We start from the raw sequence: 27,644 nt of genomic DNA, 5'->3' as shown, positions 1-27,644 counted from the left end.
AACTGCGGCGTGCGGGTGGGGAGCGCTGGTCGTCGTGGTTGCTGTGGCGGAAGATGCTGTCAATGCGGGTAGTTTGCCTGTGGGGTAAGTTGTGGAAGCCCGTGGAGAGCCTGGAGTGCATGGGTACTCCCCAGCTCACGTGGTAAGCGATTGAGGATTGCGGGTTTTCCAAACGCAGGATTTCTGTACGAGGGGCGAAATTTCGCCTTATGAGTTGGGGGAGGGGCTGAGCAATGAAAGATAACTCAACCCCATTGGCGCTGTCCAAGAGGTCTGGGAGACGCGCTGCCTTGATTGGGAAGCGGGAGATCCTTCCCTCTCGTCAAGGGCGGAAAAGAGAGCTTCATTTGATCGGCAACGCAAAAAATACGATCAGTTCGGAATTGGGGTGGTGCTAACGGCGCGGTAAGAAGGACGGGTATTAAATCCTCGCCGCCGCTCCGCACCACCTCACTCCATAGGCACCTAATGGCTTGTACCTGCTTACTGACGTGCCGATGTAAAAACTGCGGCATGCACGCCGACGTGAGCGGAATGTAAACGAACGATGTGAGTACGTGCCGTGCAAGGAACTTCGTGCGTCCTGCGGGGAGGTGAGATGTTTTTCACTGGCGAGATTGTGTTGTGTCTCCGTTGCGACATCTTGAATGCGCATCTTTAGAGGTATTGTTTGAAAGGGATGAAAGTAGAATCGGATGAAGTCGAATAACAAATGGTCAAAAGGGACACCTATTGAGAAGGATAAAGGTAGAATCAGAACGACTAAGGACAAAAAGATGTCCTGTCCAGTTCTGTTAATTCGTCCCGTCCCTTAAATACTGCGTGTTATTTAGCAGACGCTGGGTTAGAATTTCTAGGTTAAAAATCGGTATATGGAGGCTTTAATACGCGCCTGGGTGGGCTGGTTAAATGTCAGACGTTCTGTTGGGTGGGTCAATTTTACCCCATTGAGATCTAGAAAAAATGAGAGAGCTAGAGACACCAAATTTACAGAGTGGATTTCGCGGTATGTGAACTCAGTGATGCCAAAATTTGATGTTCTTAGGTCATGACCTGGTCAAATGAGGCCAAATTTCAGATTGGTGCTCAAAGTGCAGCCAGGCCTCCTTATACAATCGCATCTAACTTAGTTACCTTTTCTTGAGCAAAAGACCATTGGCGTTTATTTCAAGTCAGTCACCTCGCTTGACGCTGAGAGGGCCATAGTTAACGAAAACCTATAAGTGCTTTTTCTATTTGAATAAGCGTCAAGGATTACGTTACACGGTATGTTCCTAAGAATAAGGTGTTGACTTGGCTTAAGTAAGGTCAGTGTCCCACTCTGACCTTTCAGAAGTCAAAGGAAGTCTACAAAAACTCTAAATGAGCTTTAGAAGCTAACCCTTAAAGCGAAATCTACAGTAAAAAAGCAGATTGGTCTTGACATCGGTGTGACATTTATGACTGACCCAAGTTCAATGAACTTTGTCGGAACCTTGAGACACGCTCGGATGGGGGGTCAATTTGACCCACCCTAAGATTTTTCCAGGATGACTTGCGAACGCCGCGGCGTAGCCGCGCTACATTTTGCAGAGTTTTAGACGATTGAATAACGGATAATTTCCGTTCAAAAATTTGGATGTAACGTGCGAGGCCACTGACTTTCAGCAGGTCAAAGTCAGGCAGTAGGTTCAACGAAGTTAATTTCTAGGGGATCATTCAATCTGATGCAACAACCGAGTGTTGACGAAGCTAGGAGAAGCGGACCAAGGTCAAAGCCTGCCTGTTTTCTTACTCTACAGCTTGCTGTGTGGGGTAAATTCTAGTGCTCATTTCAAATTTATTGATAACAGAAACCGCGTTATGCAACTTTCATGGCCTTTTTTCAAGCCCAGAGTAGGTGATTGACGTAAACTGGTCCAGGTGAAGATTTTGCTTTTAGGAACATATTGCTTAGCGTAATATTTGTCGCTTATTCAATGCAGAACTCCTTGCAGTTTTGTATGATTTTGGCCACCATGACCTTTGAAAGGTCAGACCTGGTCACTGTTTTTAAATAAGCATGTCACCTTTTGCTTAAAACTGGTATCTAAGTTCCGGGGGCACTGTGGAGACCAACCTGGAGCTTAACCTTGCTTGACCTTATTTGAACCGAATGTCATGACTCAGAAACCTCAAACCTAGAACTAAGTGAGTTCACGTACACAGTTCCGTGAAATTGGTGTCTATAGCTCTTCTAGTTTCTGAGATCTCAGAGGGTCAAATTGAACCCCCACCCGCCTGAAGGGTATCCAACCGGCCACTTAGGCGCGTTAACTTAAATTGGCTTATTGCTTACGAACTATCTCAGCCGGACAGCAGAACAGCTGAGGCAAGTTCAGGTGTTGCGCATCCTGGACCGCCAGATGGCTCACCTTGAGCACCTTTTGTCGTCACGATTTGATGAATGGTGAATTGCTGATGTCACAGCTGTTGCTGATCATGTTTTTGCTTTCCATTTGGAATTCGTATACCACCAGTCACGATTCTGCGGCAAAAACGATTACCACTTTTGGGTGGGTTAGGTATTATCTGGGACATTATGTACTTTTGAAGGCTATCACATATTGCAGTCACGCGTTCTTCCACCCCGTATGATGTGTGAAAAACCGGAATAGTTGCGGACTGGCCTCAAATATGAAGAAGCTGGCGTTAGAGACACAGGTATCTGCGGGATACTACCCGGACCAAATGAACTGGAGGATGATAGTTTAGGTACCTAGAAGACCAACAGTTAGAGAGAATTGTTCATAACTTCTTTGGTCCAATATCGGCGTTTTGGTATTGTTCGTGTACCGAATTAAATACCCGAGAAATATTATTGTTTTAATTCATATATTCATATAATCCTTCATTTGTTATAATCAATGCATCGATGCAATCGTTGATTGTAATTGTTTAGCTTTGATATAATCGTTATATTGGATACAATCGCTTTGATGTAATCAGTGTAATCGTTATGGGGTATAACAATGTCTTTTACTCAGTATCTCCACCCAGGTTTCTTGAGAGCCTTTAACTTCGCATAATAACTCAAAAACTCAGAACTTAGTGTATCCCATAATGCCGGAAAGCCAGGTGCGAGGCCTTTTTCTTATATCAGGTATTAATTTTTCGCCCACATGCACTAAGGCGATGAAAGCATTGTGGGCTCGATCAGCGTGGAGGTGGTTCCTGGTCTCCGAAAGGGGGGGGGGGGGGGGTAAGTGCTGAAAAAACTCACGTCCCTAGCTCCAGCTGCGGGAAGTACTGACAGCTGTCATTTTTGAAGCATACATTCTGTCGCATGGCGCGAATGTTGTGTAGAAGTGTTGTCAACGGGTTATGTCACTTACAATCAATTTTGTAGAAGAACTAATAATGAGCTTAGATTGCTTCAGCATAAATTGTGTCGTGTAGCACTCATGCCGCCTAAACATGCTGGCTGTAAAAGTAATGCTCTTAAGTATAGGCTATACATTTTTTTTTTTTGCTGTAAACGTAGTGAAAGGTACAACTTTTTGAGCAAGACATTTGGCCGTGTAGCACTGATGTGAATGCTGTTGACTGAAAAGTAATATCACGTATACCTGTAGAACGTCTGAGCTACTATTGCTGCAATGACGGTTATGAGTGTTTGCGTATTTTTTCTCGTGCAGCACATATGTTACGCATCTGTATTAGTAGTAGAAATCATGTCGCGTGCACGTAAAGGCTGCGTAAGTTTATCAGGACAGTTGAGTACAATTAAAGTATACATTATGCTGTGCAGCGCTGATGTGTTTAAGTCTACAGTGCAAGGAATGCGGTGTGTAAGTCAAGTATACATTTTGCTGGCAGAACTGGTGTCGTGTATAAGTCTTTGCGATGAAAGTGATGTGTGTAATCACTGCTCAAGGTTTTTGCATTAGAACTGACGACGGGCATAAGCTTTCAAGTACCGGTTTGTTGCGTAGTGCTTATTTTGTGTATAAGAATATACATAGTATATAGGCAGTTGTATATAAGTTTATAAGTATTTAAGTTATATGTCCATAAGTATGTGCATCAGTATATAGGCAGTTGAAGTAAAATTGCAGCAGTCTTGCCGGGGGAGTTTCTGCTTCAGTGTTAGTGTCATGCAACCAGCATGGGGGAGGGGCGGGGGCACCTCGACATTGGGGTGACTATGGCACCGCAGACATGCCATGGTCCACCATGCGGAACAGCCGCCGAGAAACGTGGGAAAAGCGCTGAGCAACCGAAGCTGCGAGTGCGCGCTCTTGTGTTTTCAAAGGCAAGAGCTTGCTGTGGAGCATCTTGGTGTACTGCTTTCGGTTTACTGTTTCCACAGTGACGTAAGAACCCTATCTCGAACGTTTAGCGGCTGATGATATTTTGTGCGTTGACACGCTTCATCAAAACGCATGTTCCTTCGTTCCACGATGTCGCGCCTTTGTGAGGTTGAGGCACTCTTCTCATGCCCCCCCCCCCCCCCCTCCTCCCACGGTGCGACCGCCCATGCCGCGTGACACAACTTGAAAATTCGACTAAGAAGGCCCAAAATTTCATGGATGGCGTAGCACAACATAGTTTTTCTCTGTTTAGTTTTGCGTGTTCGTCTTAAATTCTTAGCTATCGACATGTATTCATACATGGATGCATGGAAATTAGCTCATAAGAGGGGAAGGGGGGTGTTACCTCGGTGGCTACTACGTGAATATGCTCCTAGTCCTAGCTCCTCGTCAGCCCCTGGGGTACGACCGTGTGGGCATCGGCAAGCTACGTTTGCCTGAGGTGTGCGTGCCCCAATGTCTTCGATGGTCTACATCCTGTCATAAGGCAGGATGTAGATCCTGATCTAGATCTTGAGCAATCTCAAACATGCACTCGCATTTTTCGGTGGCGGAACCAGGGGAACCAAAGAGCGCTGGATAAACCAGCGATGAGGTGTCACAGCGAGTATAGAGACGTGGACTCTTTCATGAGTCTGTTGTGCATGCAATTGGCTTCCATATCTTGGCAACTTTCATTAATGTGTCACTAGGTGTCATGCACCGGAGATATATGGTTGTAATGATAGTTTAGTGATAGCGATGTGTAGTAATGTAATGCTATATAATACTGTGCGAAATGGCAATAATATGTGAAATAATAGTAATTTGTAAAATGGTAGTTACGTGTGAGATCTCAGTCATTCCCAGAAGATCGCGCCCGACATCTGCACGGCGTCCGGGTGGGGATGGAAAGACTTACCTGCATTAGGCATTAGGCTTACTACGTCCGCCTGATGCCTCACATTGAGAGGCGCCTGAACCCGCTGTCCTGATGGGAGGGCTGTCATGGTGAGTTGGTCGGCTGTGTCGCCAGGCGCGCTGGGACTGGCGGCCGCCCTGGACCCCAACCAGCACCCAGACCTCGCTGAGAGGCCCACCTGCAGCGGGCAAAACATCGTGCAGCCCAAGACCCGCGTCACCACCACCGAAAGGTCAGTGGCTCTCCTGAAAGGTCAATGTCAACGGCCGATAGCGTTGCGGCTACTGAGGGGCACTCAATCCGGGCTGCAGGCCGTATTGAAGGGCTGGAGAATGGAGAGCGTTGGTGACGGCTGGTTGTTGTGAGCGGTTTGAAACCCTCAATAGCGTCCGGCTTGCACGGCAGTGACGGACTGGCAGCAGGCACCCGTGCACGAATGTGCGCCATTGCCATGCTGTTGAGTCAAGGTCGACAGCATGTCGCAGTACTGGCCAGCGCTGGCCGACGGATTACGGCTTTAGGACGTGTCACCTGCTGGGATAGCCTGCGCCCGCGTACGTGGCTCCTGTTTTGTCTCAAGAAGGTGTCCGATCGCTAGCGCACGAAGCCCAGTTATACACGTACAGAACTGTGACGCAACAACGACACGTACTTCAGACGCCTTTGTACTTTCTTCACGAATGTGGAAGTCGAAAAGTGTTCTGTGCAGACGTGAACAGAAGTGCAGCTGCTACCCAGGAGAACTATAATTGGATCTAGCCTTGGTGCGAGGCGTGCATTTGTCTTGATCATTGTTGATGTAAATCCAGGATTACAGCTAGAACCGGTGGTGGATTTTCAAAGTCAGTGGGTTATGCTGCGCACGGCACTGGAACTCATCCCAGGAAATTGTGTCCACTCATGCCAGGTCTCCCTCCACCTGGAAATGTTCACTTAACGAGCATTTCTGCCGATCCAGACAGTTGTTGACATTCTGGACGTCTAACTGATCGTGGCGATGGGGACACATGTCAACCGACCTCCGCTAATCCGTCATTCAGCACACGTGCATCTCGATGAGCCGTCTGAAGCATTGGCCAGCCCCGACATGTTCGCCGGCGTCAGCGCACCACCTCAACCCAAGTCCCGTCCGAACACAGCACTCCCCGGAGCGGGCGTCTGTTCAGCGGTCAAATCGTGCAGCCCTTTACGACCCAGCGTGTGCCGAGCGCGCGCACGCCGGCCCCCTGGCCGCCGGCCAGTGCGTGACAGCTGTGGGCGCATCCGCAGGCTGCGCGACCTGCGTCAGCTGATGGCGACGCCGGTCGACGACCTGTACAAGCCCATTGACGCCTACATCGTGCCCATGGATGACGAACACCAGGTATGTGGCGGCGGCGCTCATGAGGGGGCGCGGTCCGACCGGTTCTCCGCGAGGCTTCGAAAGCCTAGGCCGGATCAGTTCACTTCCCTGAAGTGCAAAGTTTTGTTGGCAGATTCGGACTTTCTTCCGAGGGTTGGGGTGGATACTTCGTGGCCCCACCATGAACCCGTATGGCTGTCACGGCGCTCCACACCTTCCTGGACGCATTATTTGGCGTGGCTTTCAGCTTTTCGCTCACATCAACCGCGGCGCGGCCGTTTCTCCGCCTGCATACCTGCATCCGTTTACCAACCTGTATAGCAGATTAGCCTAGCTGAGGGCTGACATTTGTTCAAAAATATTCTTGCGCGCTGGCGCACGGCCTGGCGGCTTGGCCGGTCTGTGGGGCCGGGCATGTTACAAGGACAACGCCGTGCCGGTAGTTGATGCGGAACTCGTTCCCAGAATCTCGCAGCAGAGGAAAGGCCAACTGCAGGATGGGGTCGTCCAAAACAGGCTCCCTCGAGCCTGGATACGAGCTGACGCCGTGCGCAACCGGCTTGCTCGGTGCCGAAAGGCCGCACGTCGATTCGATAAGTTCAAGGCGGTCCCGGCATGTCCTTTCTCCGAGTTCGGTGACGACATCTCGACGTATGTACAGTCTCCGTGTCCATGGATCGAGTGGCCGCTGGGATCTCGGGAATTCCGGCGCCTCCGAGTGGCTGCCGGTTACGGGTCCGATCAAATCAGAGCCGAACCAGCTGCCCGCCGGCTCCGAGCGCCCACGCTAGCTCCGTAAAGTTTGCAAGAGAGCAGAAAACAACACTCGATGAGTGTTTTTCTATCCCACCTCATAAGAAAGCTGTTGATCACATCTGACCTAGGGAGTGCTCACGTGGTTCCGGCCAACCGGGCTGTTGGAGGGAAACAGCAAAAACATCGAGTATTCAACGGCCCGGATGCCCGGAGGCATAGATTGTTTGCCAGAATGCGTCAGCCCAGCTACGTACCTCGAAAAGAACAGACACACGATGCAGCAACTAGAGCTGCACCATAGGCTGGGCGAACCCCGCGGCCGGCCGACACCGCCGAGCCTAAAGGCTGGCCTGCCGACCCGACCTAGCGGAGCGCTGGACTACCGGCCGGGCTGGGCTACACTATCGGGCTGGTCTGGACCGGTGGCGCCGCCGAGACCGCGTCTCCTGGACTACCAGTGCCTCTCGAATCTCCACACCAGCTGTCGTCACAACACCGTGCCGTCACTACAACGTCCACCTTCTATTCCCACGCAAGCGCGGTGCGGACATAGCGTCGACCCCTCTCGTCAGCGGCTGCTTTTTGCAGGCTCCGGCAGCCCAGGGGTGGGCGTCGGAGGCGCCGGCGGTCCTCAGAGGACGCTGTGTCGGGTCGACAGTTCAGGGTCCGGGCTCGGCGGCGCTGGCTGGCCGGCGCGTGCGCCCGGCATTGGCTGCAGCTCCACTTGCTGCGCCGCGTGCCTTTCCTCATCAGATACGCTGCCGGCCAGACGCTGGTCAGATACGCAGCCGGCTAGACGCTGGCCAGATACGCAGCTGACGAGACGCTGGTCAGATACGCAGCTAACGAGACGCTGGCCAGATACGCAGCTGACCAGACGCTGGCGCGACCACGGCATCTTTTTGGCCTCGGGTTTTGGCCTTGTGTGGCCGTAATGATGTCTTTTCATGGGAACTGCTACTTGACATTCGCAATGGAATGCTCAGGACCTTTGCAGGACGACTAGAACGATTAGGACGAACCTGGCCGATTTCCAGGCAAAAAATACGTGGTACGCTTACGCTACCTGGACGCTTACGCTACGCTACCTAATACGCTACCTGGACCCGTCCGATATACCTCGCTTTTGGTGTGGTCGCCGTGAAACGTTGCCAAAATGATACGGGGGTGAGACTCTTTCTGGTTGCTGGTGTCCAGGCACATTCACGCAGTTCGCGAATATCTATATACGAAATGCATATGTATAATATAATATATAATATACATAATATCAATATCTATTTACGAAAATTTATGGCATGCGGACTGAGTTCCATCCGCGTCACTTGCACGGGTATTTGCCCGGCATTGGCGTATAAGCTGCATGTGACATGGGGTGTATTAGAGCGGTCGCACACACACTAAAATCCCCTGTTATGTCGGACTAGTTAAGCAGTTGAAACAGCTGGACATATCTGACTTCTATGGTCACCAAATGCGCTGCATGCATTTCTCCTTACCGACATGCACGGCAGGACAGCCAAAGCATAGCCAAACGAACGCATTCAAAGTGGTGTGCTCTAAGTGGCACGTACGACGATTCATCTCCCCTTTACATCACCGTTAGCAGTGCCACCGCAGCGTTACGACTCGGGTGGCAGACCGCCACTACTCTGCTCCGAGGGTAGCGCCGCCATTGTTCTCAACACCACTGAATGAAGTGCTCCTTGTCCTCGGCGTCCTCCCGGCACCATGGCCCAACCTGGCGCGAATGATGCCCGCGCACGTTCGTGATTAGTGCAGCGAGCAGGTTAGGCGTCTGGTGTCTTAAAACAGAAAGCGTCCTTCGCATCTCGGTCAAGTGCGAGCTCCATCTGTAACGACCGATTCAGCACGCAACAGTGCCATCTGTGACGTCATTAAATGCGAAGTAGCACTCCTCGAAATGGGATCTGTAATGACATTATTGGAGAAGCGGAGAAATTCGTCAGCATCTGGATCAAGGCTTTCATTTCACAACATTCGAACATTTCAGACTATATCACCTCATTTTCACAGGACTTTCACGACTTGTGCAGAGTTGCAAACTGCAGACCGCGCGTTTTGCAGCTGGGGAATGCGCGTTTGACGATTATTTTCAGAAAAGTCTCAACTAGGTGGGATTGATTTTGGCGACACGCATCGTGCAAGTTCGTTGGTCTGATGCAGAGGACGGCATCTTTACAGGGTGGGATAGAGGGGGGAGGGGAGGCGTATCTGGCTATGGTGAGGATCTGTGGAACTGCATGTGCCTTTGTCTCGCGCTCATACATAGTTAAACGGATCTCTGGCCGTGTTTGGGTGACGACCATGCAAAGTCAGTGTTGCCATGCCTGGGACCGGTTTGCCCGTTGAGTGAAGATGGTGCTTGTTATTTATGACTCCAGCCCCGTCTTGTGCAGCTCGACTGAGTCAGCGGCAGAAACCCCTGTTGCATGCTAGTGGTTGGCTTCTGGCTATGTGAGCTCCTGGAATTCTGATGAGTGTGCTGTCCGGGTTAATGGTAGTGTTCCGCATTTGTATGGTGGGGGGGGGGGGGGGGGGGGGTTGAACTGAAATAGCCATCTTGAGGATCATTCGGTGCAGGGTACAGTCCTGTCCTTAAGGTCTAAATCCTCTAGCTTCTAAGCTACACAACCGCGAAGATGTGCGGACTATTTCGTACGGATTATTTCAATGTCATACAGGCACCCATGACGCCACTGTAGCGTCAGTCAAATTTGCCATTCCATTGTCCATGCAGCGACCAGGGCCAATACAAATGTAATTGTCGAGTCGTTTATATCTGGAGAACGTGAGCTCGACTTTCATGTATACTCAGTCAGTCGACTCTCAATCAATATTTTGCAAAGAACGGGGACGTAGTCAAGCAATGACGTATTGAGGAGCATATTTACTAAACGGAGAAAGTGTGCTGGCTAGAGCAGCGTTTTCCGCTTAATTAAGGTCTATCAGTAGTCATAAGTCAGCTTTTTCATCACTTTAAATGCTTGCTTCGATATTTTCACATCTGGAGTTTCCGTTAAAGAGAATGCTCCACATTGGACGACAGTGAGGTAAGCATGCAATGGTGGAGTAAGCTCACTTGTAACTATTGGTACGCTTCTAAGGGAATGTTCCACATTTGAAGATATGCACATGACATCAGACATGATGAAGAAGGCTCATTGTAATTATCGGTGTTCCTTTAAGTAGAAAGGATGACTGTAGATAACACAACTTCTATGTTTAGTAAAGAGGCTCTTCAATGCGTCATTGTTTGATTTCGTCATCGTGTTTTGCACAAAATTTATTGAGAACCGATTGATGGCCGTTATATCTTGAAATCGGGCTCACGAATGCAATATTAGAACGACTCGACCATGTTATGAAAGACTCGACCATATTTTTATCGGCCTTGATCAGTGCATGCATATGGAATGCCGATTTGAATGACGCCAGTATGACGTCATGAATGCCAGGGGTGACTTTGAAATACTCTTCCAGAAATACTCTCCCACTTTTCACGGGCCTTTAGGCCAGAAACTTGAGAGGTTTAGGGTTTTAAGAACGACAGGGCTGTGAACTTCACTAAAAGCTCTTCAAGATGACTATTCCAGTTCAAAACCCCATGCAAATATAGAATACTCCTTTTAAGTGCAAAAGACTGCTGTAAGCAACAGGTTTTCACAAAGTAAATATGTTCCTCAATGCGTCACCGTGCGTTCATGGAACGTTTTTATGAGATGAAAGTCTCCACCAGGCTGGCTATACCAGAATTGCTACTGCAGCGGACGAGTTGACTCACTTGTAGTACTTAAAATCACCGATAGGTGGCTTGTGAGCTGATCGTGTGAAATGAACCGAATATCGTTGTGCTTGTTCTTTGGCCTTTTCTCGTGGTGTTTGTATGCATTTTTTCCATGGTTTGGGATTTTATGTGCACTTGCATCCTCAGTTACGACGTTATTCTTGAATTATTCAATTCCAGCCTTATTTCCGTCAGAACTAGTGGTACTGCCTAAATTGCTGTATGAAGCGTCACAAAACGTGGTTCGTGTTCGAAACTTGAGTTTTTGCACGTTAAGCTGATTGGAAATCATTCTTGCTGACGAACTCCAGACATGAATAAATCAGTGATCATGCGTTTCTCGACACTGACCACAGTATGGCCATTGAGGGGGCGGAATTCGTGTTAAGCTGCTATGATGGAATGCAGGTTTGGATAACTTCAGTTGAGGCGACATGAAAAATGTTGTACAATTTCGCGTGCTCAGAAAAAAGCTCAGAAACAAAATAATTAGTCTTAAAAAGGACGTAACTGTAGACTGCAGGGATTGAGTTTGAAGCTAGGCGTATCAATGTCCAACCCCATTTCAGCGTGGAATAGCCCTCTTGACTTACCACTAAGGCACAAAGTAGGACTGCGTTGGTCGTGATAGATTGCGTCAGCTTTTGATGAGGTCTTCCCTCCGCCCAAAATATGGCCACCAATGAAACCTTTTTCTGACTGCTTCTGATGACTTCACATAACCACCGTTAGGGGTACAGATGGCACGTAGAGTCGCATTCTTATCTATGGGAGACTTTTTAAACGGTATATGAAAGTGATGGTGCGTTTTTCCCTGAAATGGAGAGCGGTCTGATGCATTTGTTTCAGTTGCAAGTGGGGCGCTACTAGAGCTGCGCCACTGCTCATGAAATCCGCTATCTTGGTATATGGTGGGTTTGGAGGGGGTGGGCGGGACAGTTTTCAAATGTTGTGGAAGGAAGCTAGAACATAAAGGGCGTGTCCCTCCTTAAGGACATATTTCCAAAACATGCTCTAGTGAGACCTCAGAACCAGTTACACCTAATAATAGCACTGGGTAGTGCTGGCGTAGCACCGTCATGACAGAGTAAGGGTATGAATTTTACAGATTTTTTAGTCCGAAGCCACTGTCAACGCGTTGTGACAGCACTACACTTCTTCCCTGCAGTCGCCACCGCCGTCGCCATGATAGCCACCGCGCGCACGTCTATTGGTGCGAATAAGATGACGTTTGTGATTGGCCCAGCGGGCAAGAGCCTGTTACTGGGAAGTTGATTGGTGAAAGTTTGAGCCAGTGTGTCACATGGGTCATATGATATTCCCATTCCCAAAGCCAAAATGCGCCTCAAAAAGAGCCTGAGTGGCAAACGTCGTTGGGGACGACACGAAGCCATGGTATAACGTTTCCTTGAATTTGTGGGATAATAGCCTCATGTTCGCATATCTTTTTGTATAAACAGAGTGTTTTAAGCCATCCTATCATTTGATGCACAAGCTTTTTGACACCTTAGTGTGTTGTAAACATCACCCCAACGCAAATGAAATGTATTTCTTCCACAATGGTGAACATGGAATCCAATGAGATTTTTCCGGCAGGGTCGGCTTCTTCAAATCGAATCTCAAATCTGAGGAATTCCGATGATTTGGAGAAAACTGGTAATGCAAACGAGTGTGGGATACTTCCTTTAATCAAGTTTATTATGCAACACTACACACATCATACATATTACACTCGTTCATAATACATACTACACACAACTGTTCTGGCGGTACGTGGTGTTAAAACGATAGCCAAATTAAACAAGATTTTTGTAAAAAATTCATTTGTACACGTTAGTTAGTATCGATGACCTGTCTAACGTATTGCAACTTGGAAATGGGTGGTATTGTGTCGGCCGATTCTGTAGTAAGTACATAATCACGATCAGAGTGCGTGGTGTCATCACCGCGTATTTTGGAATGCGCTCTCGTAGGGATGGAGCCGTTTCCAAAAGCTGCTCCTTTTTTAATCTACTAGTGTCGGGAACTCATCCAGTTTTTTTAGCGAAACAGATTTTTCATCATTTCTTTCACGTTTGCCTAGAGTGACGGTGACCCGGTACCACATACAGGCCCCCCCCCCCCACCCCGGGAGAGTCCACGCGTAACGTGGTGCTTAACTCGGGCTGTGACCTGGGGCTCCTACGGCCTGGGCACCTGGCCCAGCTGTAGAGGAATGGGGCCGGATGTAATGTTGTCGCCTGCCGAGCGGCTCCGGTTAGTGCCCGGATGCCAGACGTCCTCCGTCCTCAGCAGCGCCGGTCAGGGCCCGGGTGCCAGACATCCTCGGTCCTCAGCAGTGCCGGTCTGAGCCCGAGTGCCAGACATCCTCCGCCCTCAGCAGCGCCGATCAGGACTGGGGTGTAAGACATCCTCCGTCTCCAGCAGTGCCGGTCGGGGCCCGGCTGCCAGACGTTCTCCGTTCTCGCTTGTTTTGCCACCTCGCCGACGCGGTTACACTCGATGTCCGGACGAGTGAGCGGGGGGCAGCCAATGCCAGCTGTGGCCATGCGATGTGTCAATATGCGGTCGGTCTTAACGGTGCTTACAAAGAAGTTGAACATCTCTTCTGCAATGAGTGAAGAGGGATATTTCGCACGTCACTGTTTTATCGTCAAACACGGGTCTTTTTGAAACTCACTGCAAGCCGATTTTGAGCGTGGCGCACGCCGGGCATAAATTATTGGTGATGCGTAGCAGGGTCCGTTACCGCCAGTTCGACCAGACGAGGTTTCAAGTCACTGCGCACGTGGAGCAGCACACACGGCAGCTGTTGGACTGAATGTTTCGCCCTTGCCTAGCGTGGGTACAGCACAGGACCCAGCAAGAACAGGAACCAGCAAAAGTGGGCACAGGACCACATCCGAACACAGCCCCACCTCTCCCGGAGCAAACTACTGGCTGCAACAAGCAGTTCGCCACGTCAGCGCACATTTCTACTTGCAGCAAGCATGGTATCTCTTTAGCCGGCAGAACATCGAATCCAGAGAGCATAGCGCCACCTCTGAGCATAGGGCCATCTGCAGCGAGAACAGTACCAGCAATAGCGAGCACAGCACCGGTTTCAGCGGACGCAGCTCAGCCTGTCTCCGTTGGAAGAACCATGCGTGGCCTGTACTCCCCTGTCCACCATCTCCTGACCCTCCCCTGCGCTCCGCCCGCGGTCGGGGTCCGCCATCTCCTGACACGCCCCTCCCCTCCGCCCACAATGGAATTCCACCATCTCCTGACCCGCCCCTCCACTCCGCCCGTAGCGGAGGTCCACCATTTCCTGATCCGCCCCTCCACTCCGCCCGCAGCGGAAGTCCACGATCTCCTGACCCGCCCCTCCACTCCGCCCGCAGCGGAAGTCCACCATTTCCTGACCCGCCCCTCCACTCCGCCCGCAGCGGAAGTCCACCATCTCCTGACCCGCCCCTCCACTGCGTCCACAGTAGAATTCCACCATTTCGTGACCCGCCCCTCCCCTCCGCCTGCAGTGGGAGTCCACCATCTCGTGACCCGCCCCTCCCCTCCGCCTGCAGTGGGAGTCCACCATCTCGTGACCCGCCCCTCCCCTCCGCCCGCAGACGGAGTACATCGCGCCGCAGGACCAGCTCGTGAAGTTCATCAGCGGCTTCAGCGGATCGGCTGCCACCGCTGTCATCACCGCCGAGAGGGCCGCCCTCTGGACGGACGGGCGCTACTTCCTGCAGGCCGAGGACCAGCTCGACTGCAACTGGTTTCTCATGAAGGAGGACGCGGGGGTCAGCAGTTGGCGGCGGCGGCGGCCAGCGCGAGCTAATTTCGGCTCTGCACTTTTAACTGTAGTGAAGGGGTAGCTCGAAAATGACTCGGAGTTCTTGCGTAGCATGATAGCGACGTAGTATTTGGGTGGCATTGTTTATGCGTAATGATACATCACATTTACGCCATTTTGAGTAGCAGACGACGCGTTTTGTAGTTTGTAGTAGTTACTGCACTTAGTTGGTTGCGTTGCATCGCGCATATTTCGTGTATTGTGCTGCTTGCAGTAGTTGTTGCATTGTGTGTAGTAGTTATTGCAGGGGACAGCATTTATTGTAATGGTCATGCGAAAGTTAATTATATCACGTGTTTTGTGCTCCCAAAAACTCAGGGCATTCTCCTCTTGGTTCTAACTTGCCTGTCAAACACGCGGGACTCTGCGTAATATTCCCGCCGAAGTCAAAAACAACGGTCGCACAATTTCAAAATCATTTTCACGCTAATGCATGACAGACGTTGTTTAGTCTACGCATGGTATGCACGTGCTCAGCATGCCGGCTTTGGCGCCGGTAACTGCAAAGCCCGTGAGCGTGCCGTGCCGTGCCGTGCCGTGCCGTGCCGTGCCGTGCCGTGCCGTGCCGTGCCGTGCCGTGCCGTGCCGTGCCGTGTCGTGTCGTGTCGTGTCGTGTCCTGTCGTGAAGTGACGTTCCATGTTCGGCAGGCGCCGGAGCTGTCTGCGTGCTGTGCCGTGCCGTGGCGTGACGTTCCAGGCTCGGCAGCATGTCTGCGTGCCGTGCCGTGCCGTGCCGTGCCGTGCCGTGCCGTGCCGTGCCGTGTCATGCCGTGTCGTGCCGTGCCGTGCCGTGACGTTCCATGCTCGGCAGGCGCCGGAGATGTCTGCGTGGCTGGCCGCCCAGCTGGGCGCCGGTGGCCGGGTCGGCTCTGACCCCCACAGGATGTCAGCCCGCACGTGGCTTAACCTCAAGGAGCAGCTGAGTGGTACGCGCGCTCCCTCCCGCCGGCCGCCCTACGCTGTCGTGGTGGGCATTGCGGACGCTCTTGTTTCTGGGGAAGTGCATTGGTTGATTGGTGGTTTGGTTGCCAGTTGTTCGTAGGCTTGTTTTCGGTAGTTATAAACATTCATTCTATTGAGATTTCTTTCTTTTCTTTTGGGGGGGGGGGGGGGGTGGACGAAAAGCGGATGAGATACACGCGCCGATGACGTGTGAATTGATTACTTTATGTTCAGAGACTTGGCCCCAACTTTCCGCCACAAACGGAGTCCCAAATTGGTCCCACATTCCGACAAGTGCAAGTCAGGCAAGCTGTGTAGAGCGTTTGCCGCTGCCGCGGCGCTGTTGGCCGTCCCTGTGGGCCACTGTACGAGCCTTCGGGCATTCGTTCGGTGCTGTCGTGTCCTCAGCTGATTCCGTGGAGCTGGTCAGCGTGGACGTCAACCTGATCGCGAACCTGTGGAAGAAGGGGCGGCCGGAGCCGCGCAACGAGCCTTTGACTGTGCACCCGCTGTCGTACGCCGGTCAGTGGCATCCCGAGCTCCGCGCGCCGCGCGCCGCGCAACAGCCCAGCTATGTAGCTGTTATCTCCTGTGCTTGTTAACGTCTGGGTAATCACCCCAGCAACCGTGCTTCCATCGCGTTCCGTTGTATGCCATCCCGTCTCTATTTGACCGGTCTCCTCAGCGGGCAACACCCTCCGCGTCCACTACATCGGTTTTTTTTGGGGGGGGATGTCGCAACAAGGCCCAGGGGCTGGGGTCCCCGAACGTTGGCCGGCGCGTCTTATGTGAAACTCCCCTCGTACGGTCTTCGCGTGGCAGCCTGGGACCGGCATCGGCTGCGCCCCTGGCGCGAGGCACGCGCCGCCGACAGCCAGCAGCCGCGCTGCCTCACAGCGTCGCCGACCTTAGGTCACCCTCGTCGGCAGGCGTGTCCTGGCAGGACAAGGTGGCCCAGGTGCGAGCGGCGCTGAAGGCGGCCTCCAGTCGCACGAAGAAGGTGGAGGCGCTGCTGGTGGCGCAGCTGGACGAGATCGCCTGGCTGCTCAACGTGCGCGGCGACGACATGCCGCACACGCCAGGTCATGCCCTGAGGCGGACGTCTGTGACCTGAAGCAGACCATGTCACCGAATGTGTAATGTGAAAGCATTCTGCTGCCATGCCAATGCTGTCATGTTTATTTCCACCAGCACCATCGTTTTTCCACCATGTGGCATGGCTTGCGCGTTTTCAGATAGGTTCAATAACCCCACACAAAATCCTGCCTCACGTCAACTCGCACGCTGTCCTGCCTGCCTAACTTCGTCGCGGCGGTGCGACCCTCCATTCTTCCACGTGCGCCGGCATCGCTTGCGATCTTTCGTCTGTGCAGGCGCGTTGCAGCACGCACGTCACCAATTCCCAGTGTGGACGTCACGTGCTGGCCCTAATCCCGGCCCGGCCTGGGTCATTACAGAGTTTAAGGGCTACGCGGTGGTGGACATGGACAGCGTGCACCTGTTCGTCGACGACAGTAAACTGACATCTGAGGTGCGAGCCCACCTGCGGACCGACGACTGCACCGAGTCCGGCGACTGTGTCATGTAAGATCCGTCACTGCTGGGAGGGGGAGGGGGAGAGGTGCGAGCCCACCTGCGGACCGACGACTGCACCGAGTCTGGCGACTGTGTCATGTAAGATCCGTCACTGCTGGGAGGGGGAGGGGGAGAGGTGCGAGCCCACCTACGGACCGACCACTGCACCGAGTCTGGCGACTGTGTCATGTAAGATCCGTCATTGCTGGGAGGGGGAGGGGGAGAGGTGCGAGCCCACCTGCGGACCGACGACTGCACCGAGTCTGGCGACTGTGTCATGTAAGACCCGTCACTGCTGGGAGGGGGAGGGGGAGAGGTGCGATCCCACCTGCGGACCGACGACTGCACCGAGTCTGGCGACTGTGTCATGTAAGACCCGTCACTGCTGGGAGAGGAGGGGGAGTGGGGGGGGGGGAGGTGCGAGTCCACCTGTGAACTGACGACTGCACCGAGCCTGGCAACTGTGTCATGTAAGACCCGTCACCACGAGGGAGAGAGGTGTGAGCCCACCTGCGGACCGACGACTGCACCGAGCCCGGCGACTGTGTCATGTGAGACGCGTCACCAGGAGTGTGTGTGTGGGGGGGGGGGGGGGGGAGAGAAAGGTGCGAAGTCACCTGCGGACCGACGACTGCACCGAGCCCGGCGACTGTGTCATGTAGGACACGTCACCAGGGGGGGGGGGAGGGTGGTGACCGCACCATGCATGGCATGCATGGCGAATGTTTACTGATCATGAGGAAGTGGGAAGGGGGGTCCTGTGCCTGGCGAGTGCTGATGCGGAGCCTGACCGCTGACACGGCCTTATATGCCTGTTGACGTCCCCCGACGGCGTGACCGAGCAAACCGCCCACCAGTCGCCGACTAAGGGTTGCGACCTGGTCCGGTCAGCCGCGCTTGACTTCTGTGTGGGGACCCCAGGCTCAGGTTCGCAAGGCGCCATGACCCCGGAGCGCTAATATGGCCGTCACGGACTATGGAACTGCACAATTCTGTGCACCACAACGCGCTTCACGTACTTTTTGAAGAATAAATGTATCCTTTTTCGCGCGTTGACCAATAACCGTCATGGGCGCTGCCGTTGACGGATTCTGACGGACGTTAACGTCAGGAACAGCGCGACGGAGGCCGAGCACGGGGCTCGCGGCGGGAGGGAGGGGCAACATCCCCGAGCGTGAGGATTGTCATGCAAAAGTGACGTGTGCATTGGTGTGCTGTACGTTGGAAATCGCCTTTGATCGTACGTCGCGCCCTGAGTAGAGCTTTCCCAGGGTCCTGTCCAGAGAGATTCGCTCGGGTTCTGCCGGAATGATGTGAGACACGCGAGCGTTGCTGACTCCCCGCTGTCGGTTGTCGGCCTGGCGCCACTGTGAACGGCGAGAGCGCGCAAAGTCTCAGATGGTCGCTCTAGAGGATACAACGTCTTCGATGCTGTCAGAGGGCCTCCGGGCGCCGAATTTGGTGTAAGAACTGATCGGCGCGCGTAGCACACACAGATTAATAGCAAAGGCAAATGCTTGGCAAAAACGCTTTGCATCCACCAGAAGCATTTTCAACAAAAGCGAAATTATTCGCCTTCTCTCACGACCCGTCAGGATTCGCCCTTACGAGGAGGTCTCCAGCTTCGTGGCAGAGACGGCCCGGGTCAAGTGGACCGGCCTCGTGTGGGTACCCTCCCGCTGGAGCTACGCGGGGGGAGCCAGCTACGCCCTCTACAAGCAGGTCAGTCGCTCGAGAGCGCATCTCCCAATGACTTAAGAAACGTATGGTTGCCTTTTGTCCTGCCGCATGTTATATTGTCATAACTTAGCTGATTCTGGCGCATAAATAACGCCAGGTAGAAATACCCTCCACTCTGGGCATGGTGATGGTGTTTCGACAGCGTCAGGGATCTTAATTTAATCAGCCAGAAACAATGTCTGGGTGGGACTGTGATCGCCCCGCGTTTCAACAGTGTCATGGATCTTCATATAATCAGCCAAAACAGATCTCTAAGGGGGCCTGGGGTCGTCTCGTGATGAACGTTGTCAACGGGCGCGTTTTTGCCAAACCGGCGCGCGGCGCTGGTGTTCGCCCCAAATGTCCGGGGCGCAGCGCGAAGCACCGCTGGGCCGAATCCCGCCGTAAGCCGCCGCCCTTCGCGTTCTCGGCAGGTGCCGGACGCGCAGATTCTCTTCAAGCCGTCGCCTATCATCCGCATGAAGGCGATGAAGAACCCCGTGGAGGTGGCCTCCATGAAGCAGGCCCACCTGCGCGACAGCACTGCTCTCTGCGACTTCCTCGCCATGCTGGAGCAGTCGGTGAGATGGTGTCTGCCGGGGGAAAATGTCATACGTATATATAACGGCAGCAGGTCGCACGTGATGATTTGGGAACCCCACGACGTTGCAGCAGGCCGAATTGTGCCTCCCACAGCAGTGACCGCGTGGGCTTTCCTGAACCACACCCATCTTCGGCAAACCCGCCGCTGGTCGTGTTGTGCGGCCCTGCTTCTGACCCTGCACCCTCGGACCGCGCCAGGTGGGCCAGGGCAAGGCGTGGACGGAGCTGTCGGTGGCGAGCAAGCTGATCGAGTACCGGCAGCAGCAGGACTTGTTCCGTGGGACCAGCTTCACATCGATCGTCGGCTTCGGGCCCAATGGGGCCATCATTCATTACAAGGCTTCCCCCGAGACGGACACCACAGTGGACTCGTCTGACGTTCTGTTGCTCGATTCCGGGGGTATGTCTGGCGTTCTGTAGCGTGCCGAGTGTGGTCCCCAAATGTGTTGACTTTCTCCATTCGCGCCGTAGCATCGAATGCTGTGTTGGGCGGGTGACTGCGTAAGCGGTGCCCGCGTGAGGCTGCATTTCGGTTTCGCCCAGTTTTCAGTGCAATGTGATATCGTATACTGCTGTATTTACCTGGTGCGTGATTCGTAGCATGTGATATATAGTTTATGCTATGTTAACACAAGAATGCTTTAATAGATCCTGGGAGATTTCATTCTTGAAGACCAGGTGTTTACTGTCTGGCGAGCCTGCAGTTAAAACAGCGGTAAAATGTATCTTTCAACGAGTAGACCGACGTCGGTTGGGTTCTGTATCCATCCGCAATACGCGCATAATTCGAAGAGCCTGGTTTGATTCCCGCCGCGGGTGTGCCCCAATGGTTCCGACGTGGAGAACCAATCCACAGTAACAGCGCCGTAGCCACCGCCTGGAGTCGAACAGGCTGGCAGTACTCGGACCGGCCACAGGGTGCTCTGGGCGTGCCTCAGTCGGCGGCGCCGTGTCGCGTGTCCGCAGGTCAGTACCCGGACGGCACCACAGATGTGACCCGCACCATGCACTACGGCCAACCCACCGACTTCCAGCGCGAGGCCTACACCCGCGTCCTGATGGGGGTCATTGACCTCGGCCGGGTGGTGTTCAAGAAGGGCGCCACCGACAGCCGGGTGAGAGGTCACGGGGTCACCGCCGCGTCGCGCCAGAGCTCTTCTGCTGCGTTAGGCACGCCAGCTGAACTACTGACCACGTGACCAGCCCCGAGCACCTTGATTTTCGCTATATTCAAACATTTTGCCTGGCGTTGGCCGCCTGCTACATGATGTTTATGTTTGGAAAAGCTCACGTTCTAGACGTTTGAAGTTTTTCCCCACTAACGATTCAACAATTTTTATGCTACCTTTTCCGTCCCTTACATATTTTGTTCGGTTCGTCAGTTTGTATGTCGTAATATTTTTGAAATATATAACGTCATGTTGATCATCGGGGCTGCCCCGCCTGGCGTCTGCCGAAACGTGTTTTGACTTTGAACAGCCACTTTGAAACGATGATGTCCTTTGTATATTTCGTTTTGTGCAACGTTTTAAGTGTTGTGATCGTTGATTCTTCGTTAAATCAACTACCTCCAAATATCTCCAGCTGGATATTTTGGCTCGCCGCCATTTGTATGATGTGGGCCTGGACTACCAGCATGGCACCGGCCACGGCATTGGAATCTTCCTGCAGGTGCATGAAGGTAAGGCATGGCTGCATGCGACAGATAACACACACATGTATTGCGATGGTCTGTTTTCGCATGGACGGATCCTGGGGGGGGGGAGGCACGGGGCCATTCCCCCCCCAAAAAAACCTCTGAGAGCATGTTTTGCCCCCCCCCCCCAAGCATTCCCAGAACTTCACAAAAGTTCCCTCTACTTGCCGTCTGTTTTAACTTTAACTGTTTTAACTGTTTTGTTTTAACTTCTGTTTAAGATTCAAGAGCATTTCGGTGTTTTTCGGTTTTGAATGTTGTCCCTACTAGGTACTCGCGGGAGGCGCCATGCACTGGACCTCGGATCCCACATCAGCCAGCTGGCGACGAACGGTTGCCCCCTCCCCCCCCCAAAAAAAAAACAACCCCACGCTAGATCCGCCCTTGTGTTTTCGGGTGCAAGTGGCACGTTACATGCAATACCTTGCACACTGCTCAGTGTGTCGCGGTGTTAGATAAGACATCAATACTGACCATGCGTTAAAACAAATTACGTTAGCCATTTGTTTGTTCGGCATGATCAAACAGAGCCGCAGTGTCGTGACGTGTGTGGTTGCTGTTTTTCCAGGTTGGCTGATGTATGTAAATGATTAGGCTGCAGAAAATATATTGATCAATGCTGTTGCTCTCTTCTTTGTGACAGCGTCTACTCAGCTGAGGATATATCAGAAAGAGGAGCACATCATGGAGGAAGGAATGTTCTTCTCAAATGGTGGGTGTTTTACCTTGGGCCGCGTTCTAAACCCTCCTCACCGTGCAGGCCCATGTTGTTTAACTAAACTTAGCCTTCGTTCACATTGCCGCGATGCACTTTTGTTTCAGTATTGGCAATGCTATGAAGGGCAACCATGCTCACCGCCCCTAGGTTTCAATAAATCGTGGTCAGATGTAAGGGTGCTGCCGGAAGCCAAGGTCGCTCTTGTTGTCTCCCGCTGGAGAGGGTGTGTGCCTGGATGATGTGCGAGGCTAAAACCGTGCTGCCAGTCGTGGACATACGTGGCTACCAAGGTCTTTAGCATTACCATACCACGGGAGAGGGCTCTCAGTCGGAATCGTCCCGAGTCGAGCTAGGACTGCCGCGATCTGAGAGCGGTGCGCTGGCCACCGGGTCTGAGCGGTGCGCTGGCCACCGGATCTGAGAGCGGTACGCTGACCACCGGATCTGAGAGCGATGCGCTGACCACCGGATCTGAGAGCGCTGCACTGTCTACCGGATCTCAGCGGTGCGCTGGCCATCGGATCTGAGAGCGGTGCGCTGATCATCGGATCTGAGAGCGGTGCGCTGACCATCGGATCTGAGAGCGGTGTGCTGACCACCGGATCTGAGCGGTGCGCTGGCCACCGGATCTGAGAGCGGTACGCTGACCACCGGATCTGAGGGCGGTGTGCTGACCACCGGATCTGAGGGCGGTGCGCTGACCACCGGATCCGAGGGCGGTGCGCTGACCACCGGATCTGAGAGCGATGCGCTGACCATCGGATCTGAGGGCGGTGCGCTGACCACCGGATCTGAGAGCGGTGCGCTGGCCATCGGATCTGAGGGCGGTGCGCTGACCACCGGGTCGCCGGGCCGCAGAGCCGGGCTATTACGAGGCGGGCCAGTTCGGCGTCCGGCTGGAGACCATCATGTTCGTGAAGTTCGCCGAGGGACTGGCGCACAACTTCTCCGGCCCGTACTTGGCCTTCGAGCCGGTCACCCTCGTGCCGTTCGAGCGCAAGCTCATCAAGGAGGAGCTGCTCAACGAGAAACAGGTGCGGTGATATCAGGAGAAGAGACGGGCGGGCGCTCGGCAAATACCAGATTTTTTGCTGGGAACGATCCAGGTGTGGGACACACATCGGTCTCGGAGGCGGGGGAGGGCGGGGGGGGGGGGGGGGGGAGGGGGGCGGGGAAGGCCTGCACTGGTCTGCATGAGCGTGGTTTTCTTGTGTTTGATCGTGATAGCTGACGAGATTTCCTCGGTGGTGTCACATTCCAAGTGTGGTGAGGTTCAAGAAGCTTAGCGCTGTATCAGCGAACATCCGGCTTTTGCACGTTTTTTGATCTCACCGCTCAACGAGTCCAAGAACTGTCCCAATTTCAGCACTGGTAAGTGTGAGCTACAACCTGCACATCAAGGTACCAATGCATTAAACGCATTAAAGTTATTATTACGCAAGTTATTGGCCTGCACCTTAACCCAAGTCTCCTTGCGTTTGGCGTATTGCCTACGCCGAAACCTGCCTGAGGAAAGCATTCGTCTGCATTTTATCGTCTCTTGCTAACGAGCACTGTGTTGGAAGGATGCTATGTTTTGCATGTGTGTGCCGCGTTGTCTGGGTCAGCGCTCGGCCCGCACGCGACCTTGCTTTTCATCGCCGGCAGCTGGACTGGCTGAACGCCTACCACCAGCGCGTCAGGGATGAGGTCGGGGAGATGCTGCGCAAGCAGAAGCGCGCTGCCGGCTACAAGTGGCTGATGGACAAGACGGAGCCGATCCGACGACCCCAGGTCAAGGTCAGTGGAATGGGCGGCGACGCGCTGGTGGGCAGAAGTGTTGACGGTGGATGGAGCGGTCGTGGATGGACGTTTCAGACATTGGCGCTTGCTGGGCAAGTCAGATGGCTAGTCGGCGCAATTCAGTGCAGCACTCGTGACTAAAGGCCATTGGCGGTCGTAATGTAACAGTGCGGGCAAAAGCATGCGGTAAATGGGGCGCGTCGTAGCGATAATGTTACACGCTGTACATGTCACGTGATAAGCGTGAGCCAGAATAGGTCACAGTGGTGTAGACTGTGTTCATTAGTGGTGATATTTACTACTACTGTGGCGTTGACCTTCAATTGCAATAACGCCTCTGCCCGTACATTAGCGTTAGCTGTTATTTCGAGTCCGTACAGTGTTATTTGTGAAACACTGGCGCTTTTAGGCATGTTTGCAGACTAGCTTATTCGTAAGAAGTTTGTTCTTTACAGCAGTTTCTGTGTCGGTAATGCATAGGGATGTGCGCGTGCACGAATGTCGACTCAGTTCAGACTTATCGCTTGCTTCGAATCATTTGACTCGTAACTCAGCTTTTGAATGAAAGATTCGATTCAAATGTGACCCATATATATATATATATATATATATATATATATATATATATATATATATATATATATATAGGCACAAGTAGTGGAGTAGAAAGATGGTAATTTGAACCTACGAAATGCAGTGCAACAAACAATACCACTCCTGTGACCTGTCACAAACCGGCCCTCTTAAGCCTCAGCCACAAAGCTAGCATATTCTACCTGGCACTTACGACCCAGACCCATCAGTTATATAGCATGCAAGGTGGACTATACTGTACTAAACCTGACAGTTGGCAGTCTGCACCTGCCAAGTGCATTCACATGCAGGTAATCGGATTTCCACCAGCCAGTACTAGCCACGCTGTGGACGATGGAATGTCAACAATGCAACATCAGATTGCAGGTCTTGCAACGGCGATGAAATAGTATAAGTTACCAACATAATATAGCGTTACCTGCCTACCTGAACTCAATAACTAATATAAATGACCATTCAATTTTCACAAACAACCTCAGCAGAGCTCCATTTCACTCGACCCGCGTCTTCCAGTCAGCAAGGAAATGAGCATTGAACTCAGCTCTGAACAACTGAACTAGAGACAGGCTAACTTAGGCGCTGACTGTGGTTTCCATCAGGATACCTTAGTCACCACGTCAGGTCACTCTGTGATGGGCTAGGAGTCGAGACAGGTTTCCGCGCCATACGGAGATTAGTGTTGTGCGCCACTTCATCCACACCCCAGGAGTGCTTAATTTAGGGGCCAAACGTTCACAAGTCTCGTCTTGCATGGACATAGTTTTTAATAATATCCCTGCGAGGCCATGTGCGACATACAATACGCATATCAGGTGTTCCTATTTATTTCATATAGCCTAAGCAAAAGGATTGTTACGGCAGTTCAGGCAGTAGTAAATGAGGTGTAAGGCATGGATTAGTTTGCTGTTGTGACAATTCACCAGGTAAAATTTGACCACCTCTTTGATTTTATTGGAGACCGCCTATCTTTCACTGCTTTAAGGGCAGGATATAGGAGTGCAGAATGGTTGTACCATATGATATCCTCTGGTTCCTGGTTGAGATTTCGCAAACTTAAGTTCAGGATCAATTATACGTTGCTTGCTGCTTAGAACTTACGACAGCAAACTGTGTATTGGATCTGCAAAAAGCGTTATCACTAGTGCTACATGCAGCTTTTGAACACTGAAATGGTTTGTTAAGTTGTATGGGGTGTGCTGTGTTTCCTCATGTTACCATTTTCATTTGGGCCATATGACTCACTGACAGCATTGTAAGTAATGATCGACTTATGATTCAGCTCATGAAATTTACGAAGAATGTGTTTCAGCTCATGACGCAATGCAGCATTTTTCCTACTGCGCCGATTCAGCTCAAGACTCACCCCCAAAAGTCATGAGTCGATTCATGACTCAGCTTGAGTCGAAGACAAGTCTGGTCACGCCCTTGGCTCCACTCTTTCGCACGACCCCCCCCCCCCCCCTCCCCTTCAAGCCAATCCCCGTTCCAAATGGTCACGCGTTATATGCATTATGCGTTATCCCGGGTCACATGCGATTACATTTGGTGGTAATGCATGCGTCTTGGTGCCTTTTGGTGTTGGGGGCAAACGGTATCACCACCAAATTTGGGTTGGTGCCGTTTGCCCCCATGGCTGGTCGCCGGTCGGCTGTGTCTGTCCTGTGTGACGACGGGTGTGACTAGCATGCGTTGCCAGTGCTGGGCAGGTATCGCCGAGCGCGCGTCCCATGTCGGGGCCGTGCCACAGTGTCCCGTGTCGGGGCCGTGCCACAGTGTCCCGTGTCGGGGCTGTGTCACGGTGTCTCGTGTCGTGGCCATGTCATAGTGTGCTGTGTCGGGGCCGTGTTACAGTGTGCTGTATCGGGGCCGCGTCAGTGTGCCGTGTCGGGGCGAAGTCGTAGTGTGCTGTGTCGTCGCCGCGTCACAGTGTGCTGTGTCGGGGCCGTGTCCCAGCATGCCGTGTCGGGGCCATGTCATAGTGTGCTGCGTCGGGGCCGTGTCACAGTGTGCTGTGTCAGGGCCGTGTCACAGCGTGCCATGTGCCGTTCCGCAGGACTGTCCGACGCTGGGTGCGGCCGGGCGCGGCCTGGGCGACGCGTCGACCGCCGCCGCCCTTCTGCTTGCCACGGCTGCCGCCACCGTCGTCTGGAGACTGGCCTGAGGGCAGCCCTCGCGGCGCTGCTGGGGCGTACCGGCGCACAGGCACGGTGGCACAGCTCACGGACATACAGATGTGCCACCACCCCGCTGGCACAGCAGCGGAACGCGCCGGCACGGCACACCAACAGCGCAGCGCACCGGCATGCCGTCACAGCGGCACAGCACAGTGTGCCGGCACAGCAGCGCCGCATATCGTCGTACCACAACAGCAGCACAGCTGCTGGAATACGGTGGCGGTATGCCGACGTAGAGGACAGAAGCGTGCCCATGCAAGAGTGCAATGCCCAGTGCACAACGTGCAGCTTTGTACACCACTCCAGTACGCATAAACACGACATCTACCCACGTAACAGGACGCAGTGACTCCCCAGTTTTGTGCTGGCATGCCGTCCGGATATGACGTCATATCACGCCATCCGCCACGCAATCTTGCAAGCGCGCCTCGCCAACGTGCCGGTTCGCTCCGCCAACGTGCGAGCACGGAGAGCGTGGCGAGCCTGCCGGGCAGCTCTGGAGTTCGGAACGTTCAGAACGTTCATCGTACATTGATGCAGGAGAAGTGGGGCGTGCGCTATTTTCGTCGCGGTTTCGTTAGAAAAGTATTGTATGTGCATAGTCTGTCTGGGCTGGTATGTGCGTTTTTGTGGGAATCTAACTGCATCTTCAATAGGATATTCAGTAACGTTGGGTTGAAGCGCGTTATATATTGTTCAATGGCATTTTACCTGGTTGAGATCGTCAAAACTTATTTGCCATTCGGCAGGCATCCATCGAAACGTTAAATGCGCCAGTAGCATGTAACAAATGTGGGCAAATAAATGCAATACCTTTATGTTGCTACGCCTTGGAATCCGTGATGCGATGGCTATAGAAATAGAC

General features: G+C 52.8%; 1 protein-coding gene across 1 annotated transcript; it reads left to right on the top strand.

Moving 5' to 3' along the window:
• Positions 1-27,644, top strand: LOC119107826 (xaa-Pro aminopeptidase 1). The gene is made up of 17 exons (XM_037231388.1): positions 1-84; positions 5,347-5,464; positions 6,502-6,595; positions 14,747-14,923; positions 15,788-15,902; positions 16,327-16,440; positions 16,848-17,000; positions 17,376-17,502; positions 19,089-19,215; positions 19,647-19,793; positions 20,014-20,215; positions 20,782-20,930; positions 21,400-21,496; positions 22,155-22,223; positions 23,088-23,263; positions 23,877-24,008; positions 26,659-27,644. Exons 1-17 carry the CDS (start codon positions 54-56, stop codon positions 26,764-26,766), a joined length of 2,136 nt encoding a protein of 711 aa, XP_037087283.1. The 5' UTR covers positions 1-53; the 3' UTR covers positions 26,767-27,644.

Source organism: Pollicipes pollicipes, unplaced genomic scaffold, assembly GCF_011947565.3.
Source record: "Pollicipes pollicipes isolate AB1234 unplaced genomic scaffold, Ppol_2.1 Scaffold_2555;HRSCAF=2994_pilon_pilon_pilon, whole genome shotgun sequence".
NCBI classification, from domain to species: Eukaryota; Metazoa; Arthropoda; class Thecostraca; order Pollicipedomorpha; family Pollicipedidae; genus Pollicipes; species Pollicipes pollicipes.
The sequence above is the reverse complement of the archived record's forward strand: the minus strand, read 5'-3'. Positions and strand labels throughout refer to the sequence as shown.